Below are 13,519 nucleotides of genomic sequence, written 5' to 3'. Positions count from 1 at the left end.
CATACTATGGGATAACCTGGAGACAACCCAAAGAGCAATGATCTGGTAGGGTTGCCAGAACTGTAGTCATTTTGAGGAAGGAATAGTAACTAGGCTTGGGTTTGAATCGCTGGGGAAGAAATGGTGAAAGAAATCCTGCGAACTTTTGAAACACAGGATTTTGTTACATTCTGCTTTGCAGGCTAGCTGGTGTGACTAGCTGAACACCCATACTGTAATTAAAAATATCTTTATTGATTATTTAAACAATTTAAAATACACACAGTAATCAATTTTACATTGGAAAATTATACCTGGGATTTTGTTCCCACAATAAAACTGTCAATAAGTATCAGCCAACACTCACTTGCGGGTAACAAATCCTCCACTCATTTGATTCATACATGGAAAGAAAAGCAGATGATACACATCTAAGACTTGCATCTGAGTCACATAGGCTTTATTCATGCCCTAGTAGCTGGTGTGTCCTTGTGGCAATTCCATAGCAGAGCAAGAATCAAATGAAGCAATCTGGTGGAGCATTACAGGCTTGAGTTGATAATACCTATTTACTGTTCCCATGTAGATGCTTTATTGTGAAGAAAGAGTAGTTTCTCACCAGGAAATTTCCAGGTGGGACATAGCAGTGGGCTACAGAGGATTTTCAAGGAGGTCTGTGTTTGCTGTCTGTGGCAATCCAGCAATAGCTGCTAAGAAGAAATAATAATTAATCTCAGGGGCATTGCTGGGTACTTAGAAGACTTGGGGCAAAAGTCTGTATGAAGTTTGCATGTGTTAGATGCAAATTCAGACTGGTTTTCACAGCCCCTTGCTTTGCTCTAAGGGTTTCCAGGCAGGATCTTCTGGGCCAAGGACCCTGTAGGTCTTCACAGATGATGGTGAGTGACTTTGCAGCACAACTAGGTGCCCTGTAAGCTAAATGGGTTTTTTGCGGGGGGGGGGGCTCAAAAGGGAGAGGGGCAGAAGATCCAGGGCCTAGTGCAAGAGACTTGGTTTCAGGCCCCCTGAATGTCCCTGCTGATTATGGAATAACATTAACAATCAGGTTTGGTAAAGATTCTGATGTTGAACTTGACATGATGTGCCAGTTTATTCCCCCCAAGAGAGGTGCACAGATGACCTCAAAACTTAGCACAGGACCAAAACAGCAACATGAAATCTGGTGTGGAAAAATTTTAACATAAAAAGAAATGAAACATAGGCTTCACTCAGCCAGCAGCCATTGCCTTGTAGTAAAGTGATTAAATCCATGCACAATAACTGATGTGCAGAACTGGTCTCTTGTATGGAGTCTATAATATGGGCAGGATAAGAAAAGACCAAGAAGTGAGGATGGTGGTGATAAAGATGCTACATGCAAGTGGTAAGAACTTGAATATTGTTTTCACTATGACATTCAGTTGTGTTCCTGCACTCCAACTCGACTTTGTTTTCGTAAACATGGGGGCCTTCTTCACTCCTGAAATATTAAGGGACAGAAAATACATATTATTTATATACTTCACTGCATCATACCCAGCTTCCAAGGAGAATGGCATGGTTCTTCTTCCTTATTTTTATCCTAATTTTGTGCAGTCAGTCAGGCTGAAAGATCCCAGCAGACCCAAGTTCACACAGTTAAATTTTCTAGCAGAGCAGGGATTTGAACCCTTGAAGTAACTGTTACATCTCCAGTCAGAGCCAAGTAAAAGTGGTTTTCATGATGTTTGAAGCATCTGTTTTATAAAATTGAAGTCTGATGCACAGGTGCACTTAGGGTGGCTATGCACACTCATCCTTTTTTAGAAACAATGGTGCTAATGCAGGGCTGTCAAACAAGAGGCTCATAGGCCAAGCAATGCATTTTGGGATTCCACTTCCAGTGTGGCCTACGGCACCCCTATTGCACCCCAAGCTATTCAAACTCTTTTCAGATGTCCAGAGTCAACCAATGGAGTCAGGCTACAAAGAGAGAGAAAATGAGTCAGAAGTGGCTCATACTGTGTGCTTTCCTTCCATGTTCTTGAAACTGGCTGGGCACGTGTCAAGGAAACAAGAGAACGAGGAAAGGTGTGGTGATTTGTTATTGGGAAAGGCAAGATGGATTACAGAGCTGTTTCAGATTTGCAGGGTGGAGGAGGCCACAGTTTTGAAAGACAAAGCAGTGACACATGGGGATTTTTTTTAAATATAATGTTCTTAAATTAAAAGAACTCTCAGAGTGGTTTGCAGAAGTAAAATCCATATTAAACCAACACAGAGATAATAGGGCAGAAGGGCACAGTGCTAGAGTTCCAAAAAAGCCTGAACAACAAAAAAGCTTTTATTAAACAGTGGAAGTGTCTTCTGAATAATAGTGGGGAGGATGTTCAGATGCAGACCCCAGCATGAGAGCCACTTCCACTTGCCACATGACACTCAGTAAGACACAGTGTTATTAGCAAGGTTTCCTCTGATGAGCTTAATGATTACTGGGTCTGTGTAGGGGAAGGTTTCTCAGACACCAGAGACCCTGGGAAACATCCTTGTGTCTGGGATGCATGCTATGGCACCATACTAGGTGCAAGGGAACAAAGGTGGCCTCACACAGAAAACTCCATTGATACCAGGAGCTAAGGGAAAGGAAAGTTGTCAGCACCAAGTGTTCAGAAGTGAGCCAGGAGGGTTGTAATTAGGATCAGTAGAGAGATTTCAGCAGCACAATGAGAATGGGTGGCACCTCGGAGCAGAAAGTGGGGAGCATTTTCAGAGGCCAGTTTTCCATGTCTATTTGCAAGGCGTTACATCTTGTAACTGTGAGTGAATTATGCGAGCCTGCCGTGAACTGCCGTGAGCATGGTCTGCTATGGAAAGGCTGCATGCAAATGGAAGGTGGTGAGCGTGTGCATAGACCCCTTTCACATGCTGTTAAAATGTACAGGTGGAGAGAGAGGGTGTAGCTGCTGCATGCATTGGTGGTGGAGGAGTTCGCTCTGGTGACCCTGTGGCCCCTCTTCATGCAATCTGCAAATGTGGGGAAGGAGTAATCTGAATCCCGCTTTTAGTTATGATATATATATATATATATATATATATGAATGAAACTAACCTGAAGTCTGCTGCAGTTGTTGAATACCTCCCTTCTGACCCATTTGAAACGGGCATCTCTTCTTTGTTGCTGCTCGTGGAGAATGCTTTGTTTTTCTCCTCAAAGGAATCACTGTGGAAATAATCAGAAGATGCACTAGGAGACCAGAAGGGTAGGTGTTGTGTACAATTCAAACACACGAATCCTACACTTGAATACCTACTTTCTTTCTTCTTTCTTTCTTTCTTTCTTTCTTTCTTTCTTCCCTCCCTCCCTTCTCTCTCTCTCTCTCTCTCTCTCTCTCTCTCTCTCTCAGATTTAACCTGTACCTTCAGGACCCAAAAGCACCCCCATTATAATAAAATAATGATAAACAGCAATAAAAGTCTAGCAGCTATCACAATAAGGCACAGCAATGAAAACACACTACCATCAGTATAAGAACACATCAAGGTTAAAAAGCCTTGCAAAGTAGAAAAGATTTTTCCTTCTTTGGGGAGGGCATCTCACAGGCCAGGGGCCATCACTTGAAAGTATTTCTCCCATGTAACTGCCCACCTCAGCTTGGATGCCGTGGACTACTGAAGAAAATTATCAGAGGAATATCTCAGTATACAGACAGACTGTTAAGGGGTACTTAAGGAAGGAAACATTTGACTATTATTTATTTATTAACTTTTTGTCTCTTCCTTCCTCCCAAAGGAGCCAATATAAATGTTGGTGTAATTTAAACATAGTGGGGACAGTAGAAGGAAGATTTCAACCCTACTCCACCAGCACTGCAGTCCCAACACAATTTTTTTGGGGGGAGGGGGATAAATGCACCTGCTTTTACATATTTTTAAAAGGGTGAAATCCAGTCAGGTATCTACTGACATCGCATCTTGTTTGGTCCCAAAGCAGCCCGATACAGAATGGTTGCATCAACACAGAAAGCCATACAACCATATTTGGCTGGAATAGTGGTGGTGGTGGTGATACTTACTCGTTGTCCTGGCACCATAACCGATTGACAACAAAGGCAACCATTGCCAAAACCAAGAAGACAGTAACTGCAATGGTGCCCTGCACCCATGGCTGAAGGCTTCGCTGAACTGTCAAGAAAAGAGATTAAAACAAGTTTATTGTGGCTCCCAGTACTGGTAGTCTAGCTAGTTCTGTATTAGGCATGCAACACTATGTTCACCAACTTGGTGGGAAGGGTTCGTAGTTGACTGAAGGAGCATCTGTTTTGCATGCAGAAGAGCCTTAGTACAATTACTGTCATCTCTAGCAAGATCTGAACCGTGCAGAGTCCCTGCCAGCCAGTGTAGAGTAGGGGGTTGGAAACCTCAGGACCAAGGTGGCCCCTCTGGACCTCTTTCTCTGGCCTTCAGGACTCTCCCCAGGCCATCTCCCTCACCAGCCCTGTGTTCCACCCTCCTGTGTGAAATCCTTGAGCACAACATCACCCGTGGCTTCCAGCAACTGGTCTTCAGAAGCACTACAGCATCCAACCATGAGGGCAGAGAGAATAGACATTATGGCTAGGACTCATTGCTAGCCTTGTCCTCCGTGAATTTGTCCAAGCCACTTTAAATCCTCACTCACCATGTGGGCCCTGCAAGGTTGGCCAGAAAAAACGTGCCCCCTGAGTTGAAAAAGACTTTCCATTTCCAGTGTAGGCAAATCTGAGCCAGATAGACCATTGGCCTGGCTTGCTATAAGGCAGCTTCTTATGTTCCCAACTGTAATTTATCTGGGCAGGGTCTGTTTCTGTTTAGCGACAAACTTACTGCTGCTGCCTAATCAAATTAAATAGAAGTAGCAGTATCTAAATAGCGGTATATGTGCATAAATCAAAAAGATTACAATCTATGCTTCCTCTGCCATAGATGCATTTCTTCCCCTTGTTATATTTTCACACCCTAGACAAGTCCCCAGGTAATTGAATATGTTGAGTACAGTGGCAACATGCAATCCGTATTCTAAGCTGGCAGAGATCTCTCAGGAAGCAGGCACATCTCATCTTCCACCAGGTATCATGCTCATCAAGAAACCTGGTTATTAATTCTGAATCAACCTGTGAGGTGTTTGTTCTCCCCCCCTCCTCAGCCTTCCCCCAGTAGTTCTGATATTAAGTAGAACTAAAAGCATTTATTTGGGGGGGGTGTTAAATAAATTCTCTTGGGTCAGACTTTCATGGGGAAAGCCAAATTTACACCCCCCTGAATTAAGTATGTAAGAGTCAGGCTGACCCAAGGTATTTTGTTGATTAAGAGGAAGGACAAGGTCATCCCCACCAACTCCATGCACAGAAACAGTTGATGGGCAGTTGAATCTTGCTTCCGGGCTCGCTGCCTGAGGGTGGAGCAGCACCAACACAGAGTGCAAGCAAGGACCCCAGCACACTTTGTGTTCATTTGGCTTTTCTTCACTTTCGGAGTGAAGTGCCTTGTGGGGGAATTGGTGCAGGAGCAAAATCTACTTTAAAAAAGAAAGAAATAAAAATCCTGGCTGGCCTACAGTGTTGGCCATAGAAATTATTTCACATAAATAAATCATAGAAGTTACCTTAAAGGTCATCTAATCTAGCGTTTTGAGCAATGGCAATGCAGCTCCCATGGCCCCATCTGATCTGTACATTTAAAACAACACCATACCAATTCCCAATCCTTGGAACTGCAGTTTCTTAACGTTGCTGAGAGTTGTTAAAGGTAAAGGGACCCCTGACCAGTAGGTCCAGTCATGACCGACTCTGGGGTTGCGGTGCTCATCTCGCTTTATTGGCCGAGGGAGCCAGCATACAGCTTCTGGGTCATGTGGCCAGCATGACTAAGCCGCTTCTGGCGAACCAGAGCAGCGCACAGAAATGCTGTTTACCTTCCCGCCAGAGCGGTACCTATTTATCTACTTGCACTTTGACGTGCTTTTGAACTGCTAGGTTGGCAGGAGCAGGGACTGAGCAATGGGAGCTCACCCCATCGCAGGGATTCGAACCACCGACCTTCTGATGTTAGGAAGCCCCTATTTCCCTCACAGAGCTACAGTTCTCTGAATGCTTTAGTAGCCAATTCCTCTTCCCAGGGAACTCTGGGAACTGTAGCTTTGTGATTAGGTGTCTCCGAACAACTCTCATCACCCTTAACAAACTACAGTTCCCAGCAGTCATTGGAGGAAGCTGTGGGTGAGATTCATCTAACGAGCCCCATGATCAGAAGCCCTGCTTGAGCAACAGGCTTGTCCCCTCTTCCCTATGTGTGCCCCCCGAAATTGGCTAAAGGGTGTTGGGAGAATTTCCCAGAATAGCACACGGGGGAAAGAGAGGGCAGATCATTCAGCCTGGCAAGCTGCAATGCTTACACAGTTGGAACATTCATCATAGCTCAAAGTTGATTTCCACCCCATGATTGCTCGTGCAAATGGGGCCAGTGTACAACTACAATATCCCAGGTAAGCAGCCATTCAGCCACAGAAGGAAAATAAAAAGATCAGAGGTAGGGAAGTAATCCCTCCTCTAGAATTTTCTGCCAAAAGGAAGTGCTTTGCATTCCGTGTTATGGTAAAACCCCAGCCCTGACAGTGTTGACAAACACTTTCTTCTCTAAGAGGACAGATGGCCCTTTCGCAAGCTTCTTATGACTACCTGTCCCAGCCCATTCGTGTTTTGCTGCCCTCTCAAAACCACTTTCCTGGAACAGAAAATGCCCAACCTTTGCCTCACCCTGAATAGAAATCAGACTGTGTTCTCCTCATGCTGTAATCTGTCACTAATTGTTAGGTTGTTCCAAAGAGGAGGATGGTGACTTGGTACACAATAGGCCTGTCAAAAGTGGGGCCAATGTTCCCAGACTGGAATGTTCAACTGAAACTAAAATTTGCAAACATCTCCTTACAGAACTCACTTGACTCTCCTCAGTTTGGAACCGCTGAGCTTTGAATGCTCAGTTAAGTCAATACCTTCTGAAGTGGCAAAGGCCTCCCCTCCCATGTTTGAAATCAGATTCCAGGAGCCTAGTCTCTCAGTAGTCCTCAAACATCTGTGGAATTCTCCATGGGAGGAGGTTCAAAGCTTGAAACAGGGCTACGTGAGGACTGGTGTTCTCCCTTGGTTAATGCTGGACTACAGCAGCTGATGAAAGACAGTCCAAAGGTCTCTCCTGCCATTTTACATCTTGCCTTCCTTTAGAAAGTAGAAGAACATCATTCTGCCCTGTGACTGACACATGCACTGCAATAAAGAAAGCTCTTCTCCTTGGCATCTGGCCACCTTATGCAGAATTATAGAACTGGAATTAAATCAAAGGGCATTGGAGGTATTCGTCATTCACCACCGTCCTATAGAAATCCTACCCTCTTGTTTTGTCTCCCAACAGTTCTAACAGATCATCCATTAATGTCCAGATAATGTTCAACAGGAAAGGAAAAGGTGCACTGTGTCAGAGGTGCTTGTAGGACAACAGCTGGGTTTTGAGTAAAAGCACCTAAAGGGAAGCAGTGGCAGGATTGCCAGCTTCTAGCAGAGCCCATATACGTTTAACAGCTATGTGACTGGCAAACAGCACCAAGTTAGTGTCAACACCTGGTATCCTTGGGCAGCTGTTTCCTTGAAGCACTCGCTACTGATGCCAGTCCTGGATAACCTGCCCCTGCCCCCACCCACCATTTACGTTTCCCACAATGTCCCAAGGTAGCAGCAGACAAACATGAGGAAAACAGAAAACAGGGAGGGAATTAGGTCTCATGGTTTACAATAGCAAAACACTTCTTGGGCAGGGGGTAATATAGAACAGAAATGAGGGGTGCTTTTATGAAAGTTTATTGTGAATCAGGTCCATTTTTTGGCCATTTCCCACATATTTTTTGGAAAGGGTGGCAAGCTATCTGTGAGGGGTGGCTGCCTAGAAAGATGAGGAACATGCCACCATTGGCAAAGCAAATCAATAATTCCTTTTTCTCGCCTAGACATGTGCAGCAGACCAGAATGCTGATGGAGAACACGTTTAGATGTGCATCTGCATAGGCATCTACATGGGTCTGCCCACCCTCATTTTCCCCAACTAGTTATGTGCAACTAGGTCTGATTAGAAAGTGAAAATTTGCTGTGTGCTTTACTGGTGATGCTTTGAATGAAACTGACATTGTGGTAGAGCAGGGCAGGGGGTGTTCCCAAGCAATCTGTGCAACAAGAAAACATCCCCTGCCCCCTTCTGAGTAAGGACAATGAGAGGGATCCATTTGCTCTCAGTGACACTGTCCTGTAGCTAAAGCTGATTGTCTATGTGGCACCATGGTGTCATCATGTCACACTGTGATCCCTAACTGGAATGGATCATACAATTAAAAAGTCACAGAAATTGACTTTGAGCAGGCATGGGGTGTGGCAAGGGAGGGAGAGACGGAGGGAGGAATGAAATACCATCTGTGATAGACTGTCTCATTTATTTATTTTTTAAAAGAACCTTTTGTAAATTTAGCACAACTCTAGCAAAAATACAGCTGAAAAACTTCCGGAGTTGCAAACCAGAGAATGACATGTGCCCTGCAGTGTGGGCTCTGCAGCTACCTGCCTTCTTCTTGATTAGTGCACACAGGTAAATAGTCCTTTTAAGGGTTGGCAGTGTCAGCCCTGTCAGCCCACCTACTCAATGAAACAGCATTTACAAGGCAAAGAATGCAAAGACCTCCTTCATGATGAAGGTAGGTGAAAAAAGTGCAATAAACAAAGCTATGTGATGTGCTGCTTTAGCACCTGCAGACCCGCCAAAATCTGTGCCAAATTCCTCCCAGCCAAAGAGGACTTTAGAAGCCCTGTCAAGACCAGCATGGGCAACAGTCTGACTATTAGATTGTGGAAGTACTAATGAGCCACAACCTGTGCAATCTTGCAGTTCTTTGTTGCAGGAAAACGCCCTGCCTTTCCAGTTTGTAGCTCAACCACACAGCCAGCCAGCTGCATGGGAAACTGCTGCTTGGACACATCCTGCACAAAGACTGCAGCCTGGCTGTGTTCAGTGCAAGCTGTCTTACTCCACAGCTTCATTCTAGCTGTTTCATTGGACAGGACATGGCGTCAGCAAAACGTTTTCATACATAATTGCAGTTGATGTTTCTGACTTACATCTTTCATAGTGTGTGGCATCCTTCTTGATTTGCATATGCATTTATTTGTTGATTAATTCTGTATCCCACCTTTCCTCCCAAAGGACCCCACACATGCATCAGAGCTGGAAAGAAGAGAGCTTTCATGGTCAGGTGGAATATATCTGCAGATTTTTTTCCCTCAGAAGTATTTGCAGGGATCCTTACATTCCACTCAGCAGTGCAAAATAGAAGTGGACAGAAGTCTGCCTGCGTTGATGTTGGGAATACTCTTCCTGCAGGTTTTGGGTTTTTTAAAAAATTCCTCCCATATTAATTTTGCACTTAACATGAAGGGTGCTGCCATTCAAAGGTGTTAGGGAGGTCAGGCATGGGTGAAGAAGACAAGCATTGGTGGTGTATTGTTCACCTGTGCCGCAAAGAGCCTCACCCCTGGAGATTCCGCTTGCTTGACAAATGCACAGAGCAAGTGACCAAACAAAAATGGCAGTGGAACTAATCTGGCACTCCCAACGCTGTGCTGCAACAGCTCTGACCTCGCCATCACCCTGCTCCACCCCAGCCCAGCTATAGTGAGCCCAGTGTTGGGAGGGTGGCTTTGCAGCTCTGCCCCCCATGACACTGGCCACAACTGCTGCTTATGTTCAGCAGGTGGGCTGCATCATGTGCCCTCCTCAGACTATGCCCAGGGACATAAGGCTGTCTGAATGCTCCAGCGTTACTTCATTAGTTCATGCTGGACAACCACAGTTCCTTTTGGTTTACTTAACAGAGACATCTTAGCTCATGCCTGCCCAGAAGTCATGGTCTGTTGTGCCTTAGCAGCTTCCCCAAACTCCAGTGGAGTGGAGGCTGGCTGTGGAAATTCAGTGGTAAACTAAAGGAAGGGAAGAAAACTCTGCAAATTCTATTTTTCTACAGCCAAGGAGAAGGATGGGTGAAAGAGATGGAAAGAGATGAGATGAGGGGAATATGGGTGAAGAGACAGCTATGCACATTCAGATTTTTTAAAAAAAATCAAAAGCCTATGATGAAGGAGGAAATAAAGCAGGCCAGTGAATGTAGCAATGGAAGATTTTGTCCAAATAAACACGACTAGCATTAAGCAATGCTGGTGTTGGTTTCATGGTGTCATAATTGTTGTAATAGAAAGCAAACAAACTTAGGGCATAAATTCAAGTATATACTGCAGAAGCAGAATAAATGTCAAAACAAAAGAGGTCAAATATCAGCTGGGAAAGGTGAAGAAGAATCAGCATCTGCCAGAAAAAAATCTGTTACCTCTTTGGCAGTTCACAGGTTCCAAAGCGACCAAGAGACAAAAGGTCACAGCCAGAGCAGCATTCATTTCAGTGGTGTGGGAAGAGACTTTGCTGATCAGCGCCTTGATTTGTTTGCTGTAAGCAGAGGCTCCGTGGACTTGTTCCTTCTCTGAGGAATGCAGGAAGGCAAAATGTGAAATCCGAAGACCCAAGGCGTATTTGGGCACGCCTCCCTCCCGGGTAATAAGCCTGGTGGATGATCAAGCCCATTAATTGGAGGGTTGCCATGCACCAGCAGCTATGCAAATGGAGCAATTCCAGTGCATTTTAGCAACTTAAGGAGGGAGAGGATTGTTTTTACTTGCTGCCTCTTTGCTCCATCACGCATCAGGTTGTTATGCAGCTCACAGAACTTCATCTTGACTTTCCAGCACCTCATTAATGGCTTGGAAAGAGTCCAGAAAAAAAGAAAGGGGGCTCTTTCTTTGCCCCATACCCCAATGCCCCCGTCTGGTGCTGCCCATGGATAAAGTCCCTATCCAAGTACAGATCAGACACAACTCTGCTAAGCTTCAGTAAGGTAGTGTCCTTGTGTACCTTCAGACCATATCCTGACACATTTTCAAAAGAGAGGGGATGTTAAGGCAACCATTTCATATTCCAGTCTCTCCTGCTGTTCTGTACCCTATCATTGAATGAGGCTGTGTACACCATCCCATTTACTCTGCATCCAGTGTGCTCCCACCACTGGTATGGGAAGCAGCAAACATGTGACGTTAGCCACAATCCATATCCTATCATCTTTCTTAGGAAATTGTGTATTTTGATGCATTTTCTTGGATCCAAATGGGGAAAAATAATATACAGTAGCTGCATTTTAAGTGTACATGGCTTCAGTGATTATCAGGAGCAAAATTCCTCCACTAGTACAATGGTCTTGCCACTTGGCATTCTGGTAGCTATCCAGCCCCTAAGGAATGAAGAAGGTAAACATCACTTTGCACATGCCTTTCTGCAAAAAGCAGGTCAGTGTTTCCTTTGGCAGGGTCTGAATCTGACCCATTTACCAGAGATAGCATGCTTGGTTTAGCTAGTTGCACACTACTTGCACTGGAGACAGTGGGACTTGTTCCTGAGCAAGCATGCTTATGATCAAACTGAATCTCTCCTCCATTCCACCAGTCCAAACTGCAAACTAGTGTGTCACCATTTCCCCACCACACAAACTGCAGGTTTCCCCACACACATCTGGTTGGCCACTGCGAGAAGACGATGCCGGACACTAGATGCATCATTGGCCTGATCCAGCACATTCTCCTCAAGTTGTTGTCTCTCCCCCCCCCCGCTTTTAAAAAATAAAATAATAAATAAATTGCAGCCTGAGTGAAAAATGGTGGAAGCCCTCTGCCACTTTCATCAACCCTACCAACAATATTACCCTACTCTTGCTTAGGAAACTGTTTCATGAATTTAACTTTGTGCTGATAAATCATCCTTTGCTGCTCAATGAGGAAACCAGCTATTGTGTGTACTGAGATGAGAAAGATAGAGAGATTTGGTAACCACCTCCAAATATTTGAAAAGCTGCTGGAAGAAGACAAGTGATCATTGTTCTCTGCTTCCAGACTGGGAGAGCAGATGATGGACTTACAAGGCTTAAGTTAAAGGAAGATATTCAGGTTAGGCATTAGGGAAAGGTTACTAACTATGAGAGCAGCAGGGCAACAAAACCAAGTGACTTAAGTAGCTGTCCAATCTCCCACCCTACAAAGTTTGAATCAGAGGCACCTGTGTTTCAGGCCACACATGATGATCCCTCCAGTGCACCCAAATCAGTCAACTCTTTGGTCAACACAGTGGCTTTAAGAGCCTGTCTGGTGTAGTGGTTAGAGTGCTGGACTAGGCCCTGGGAGACCAAGGTTCAACTCCCCACTTGGGCATGTAGGTCACCTTGGGCCAGTCACTTCCTTTCAGTCTAATCTACCTCACAGGCTTGTTGTGGGGGTTAAATAAGAGTGGGGAGAACCATTCCGCCTTGAGCTCCTTGGAGAAAGAAGTGTGAAATAAATGCAATAAACAAATAAGCAGGCGACAAGGTAACCTGTTTGGCCTCAGAGCAGAGAGAATGTTGAAGTTGTGCTCAGCTGTGGAGCCCCTGAGTGACAGGTGTGGGAGGGGATATAGGAAGCTGCCTTAGAGCATTGAAGGTCAGCTCTGAATTCCGTAGTTGCTCATTCTGGGTCTCAGCAACGACATCTTTTTGTCAGTGCTGGTTTATTATTGATCAGCTTGGCAGATTATCTCAAAGCAGAACATGCTGTGATAATAACTGCCTTGTGCAGAGGAGTCTGGCACTGCATCAGAGGGACTGGGAGGGAGACCCAAAGACTAGCTGCAGAAGTCCCTACATTTGAGATGCTCTAACAGGCTACGCATGATAAAGTATTGGTGTCTAGATGTTCTCTTGTCAGTACTCATGAACATCGTTGAGCTGCTTTCCCATGTGATTTTAACGACTTGCTCAGATTCATCTACCTGATTGATCAGCCCCTCTGAGGACTGGAATTTCTGCTTGCCAGACAAAATAATCCCCCCACCTGCTCCCCCCTCCATGTACCCCCTCTTCTGGGGGTTCTCCTAACACAACTTCCCGAGCCAATGTGGGGGCATGGGGACACTTGGGGGGAGGAGAGGGGCAAGTGCCACTGTGCTGGTGGAAGGCATAGCACAAGGTGCCACTAGCAGGACTCATTCGTGTTTCCACTCAGGAAAGTGTTGAGTGGGGGGGTATTTGTGGCTTTAATGCATAAATAAAATTACATACTTCTTACTTGTATTCTCACTCTCTATCTAGCTACCTTTATATGTTTAGGATTTTTTAAAAAAGAAACTCAAAAGACAACTTGTACTACTTTATTGCTTCTTATGATCAAACAGAAGCTAAATTTAAAAGAGAGTTTTTGGTAAATGCCTAGAAACGTCTACCTAGAAATAATGAGGTGGGGGGAGGGGTTGTTTTGTTTTTTAATTTGTAAGAAGTAAGTGTTGTTTTCAATTAAGCAAATTGCATTATAAAACAATGTGGATTGTCACAGATAAACACGAGGAAAGCTGGTCATATATTGCATGC

At 44.8% G+C, this 13,519-nt stretch overlaps 1 protein-coding gene across 1 annotated transcript; it reads right to left on the bottom strand.

Annotated features, from left to right (window-relative positions):
- Positions 1–213: 213 nt before the first annotated feature.
- Positions 214–10,587, bottom strand: PDZK1IP1 (PDZK1 interacting protein 1). Its single transcript, XM_082226813.1, has 4 exons — positions 10,409–10,587; positions 4,032–4,140; positions 3,068–3,178; positions 214–1,459 (listed from the first exon to the last, which is right to left on the bottom strand). The coding sequence occupies exons 1-4, from the start codon at positions 10,473–10,475 to the stop codon at positions 1,351–1,353; spliced, it is 396 nt and encodes a 131-aa protein (XP_082082939.1). The 5' UTR covers positions 10,476–10,587; the 3' UTR covers positions 214–1,350.
- Positions 10,588–13,519: the final 2,932 nt, after the last annotated feature.

This window comes from Podarcis vaucheri, assembly GCF_965113315.1.
Source record: "Podarcis vaucheri genome assembly, chromosome: 6".
Taxonomy (NCBI): Eukaryota; Metazoa; Chordata; class Lepidosauria; order Squamata; family Lacertidae; genus Podarcis; species Podarcis vaucheri.
This window is presented reverse-complemented; position numbering and strand designations above follow the sequence as displayed.

Excerpts from the sequence above, each read along its gene's own strand:
- PDZK1IP1 (XM_082226813.1), bottom strand. The coding sequence starts at position 10,475 with ATGAATGCTGCTCTGGCTGTGACCTTTTGTCTCTTGGTCGCTTTGGAA. Across the intron at positions 3,179-4,031 it reads TTATGGTGCCAGGACAACGA|TGATTCCTTTGAGGAGAAAA; the intron begins GTAAGTATCACC and ends TTATTTCCACAG. Across the intron at positions 1,460-3,067 it reads ACAACTGCAGCAGACTTCAG|GAGTGAAGAAGGCCCCCATG; the intron begins GTTAGTTTCATT and ends TTAATATTTCAG.